This window comes from Glycine max, chromosome 16, assembly GCF_000004515.6.
Source record: "Glycine max cultivar Williams 82 chromosome 16, Glycine_max_v4.0, whole genome shotgun sequence".
In the NCBI taxonomy this organism is placed as follows: domain Eukaryota; kingdom Viridiplantae; phylum Streptophyta; class Magnoliopsida; order Fabales; family Fabaceae; genus Glycine; species Glycine max.
In genome coordinates, this window is record NC_038252.2 from 28,175,512 (window position 1) to 28,177,167 (window position 1,656).

General features: G+C 41.2%; 1 protein-coding gene across 1 annotated transcript; it reads right to left on the bottom strand.

Moving 5' to 3' along the window:
• Window positions 1-506: 506 nt before the first annotated feature.
• Window positions 507-1,283, bottom strand: LOC100795760 (chaperone protein dnaJ 11, chloroplastic). The gene has a single exon (XM_003547885.5). The coding sequence runs from the start codon at window positions 1,137-1,139 to the stop codon at window positions 666-668; it is 474 nt and encodes a 157-aa protein (XP_003547933.1). The 5' UTR covers window positions 1,140-1,283; the 3' UTR covers window positions 507-665.
• Window positions 1,284-1,656: the final 373 nt, after the last annotated feature.

The following is a 1,656-nucleotide window of genomic DNA, read 5'->3' on the forward strand; positions in this document are numbered from 1 at the left end:
AATTGATGAGAAAGTTTTGAGAAAGTTAGGAATTGTTTTAGATACAGGATTTGGTGCATGTGAGAAGAAAATGCCTAGATTTTGATTTTAATTTTGATAATTAATATACAAAATATTATGTATCACTATTTCCTATTTGATTCTCTTGTCTTATTTATTATTTCTTTGGTCCAAACATAGCAAGTCAACGACATCCAAATCTTTGTGAAATTGTATTGTAAACTAAAGCTGTCAATAAAAATGTCCTTAAAATTTAAAATTTAGTCTGTGGGCTGGTCCTAACCAACAAGGTCCTGTGCACGAACATGTGTTATGTGTTATTTTCTGCAGTTGAAGGGAGAAAGGAAAGTGCATCGAGGAAGAAGAGAGGAAAGATTGAAGCCACACGTGTCACATTTGTAGTAAACAGATATCAAATACGTAGGTTTAGATTTTATAAATACAAAAAAATAGATAAAAAAATCAAATTTGAATATTTTGGGGGAGAGAAATGATATTTTAGGCTGTTAAGATTAACACTTTCTATTTTTAAAATTTGCAACGTAGTATGTACTGTTTACACTTAAAGGTGATTCAAATAACTGCGCCCAAGATCCTAATTCCGAAGTAGCTAGCAAGTTAGTTCAAGCGAGCGCGCTCCCACTCGGACGAGTCAACTCAACTCACTACCAACACTGGTCCGTTTCCCAGTTCCGCCCACCGTAGCCGGAAGCCCCCGACGACGTCGTCTTGACCGGTCGCTGCTGGCGCCGGAACAAGCTTCTATCGTAGCTGTCGCGCTTCTCGGGATCCGAGAGCGTGCAGTACGCAGCATGGATCTTCATGAACTCGCCCGCAGAGGATTCCTTTCGCTCCACCGGCGCCACGTCAGGGTGGCACACCCTCGCCAGTCGCCGGTACGCCGCCCTGATTTCCTCGCCGGACGCCGTGGCGCGGATCCCCAGAATGTCGTACAGCGTCGCGCTCAAAGCCATCCCGTGATGAGGTCTCAGATACGGAGCTGCCTTATGTTGTTGCTCCTCCGTGAAAGTGGCGGTGGCGAACGATACTACTGACCGGAATCTGACGTGGCGCGGCGGTGAGGTTACGCTTTCACCGGAGAGAGTAACAGTGGATGTAGGAAAAGGTGCTGTGAACATGTTACGGTATGATACGGTGTCGTTGTTGGATTGGAAGTTAAGGCTTTCGAGGAATATTTGGTTTGTATATAAAGAAGAGAGGGAGGAGAGATAGATATAATGCTTTGGTAGTAGGGTGAAGGGAGGGATAGAGTATAAGAATTTTTTTCACATTACAAAAACTAGCAAATTAATATTACATTTGAATAAAGAAAAAGAAAAAAAATAGATGAAGAGAAAGTGTGGGTCCCAGTAAAACTGTGATTGTGCTCTGTTTGGGTGGGATTTCACGTGAAAAAGCATAACCAATCTTATCCTGTAGACGTTTTGATTTATATTGGCGTGTATGACTTATCCAATTTTGATACTTCGTGTCGATTATGGGTTGTCTTTTGCGTGTTTTTAAGGTACACGATGTATATACCTCGCATTTATTGTTTTTTGAAATCATCTCATTAAGTTTTTTTTTTATAAGATCATTTTTGGCACATGGTCTATTTGGTTTTTGGTTTTGCAACCCAAACATGGCTCTAGTTTG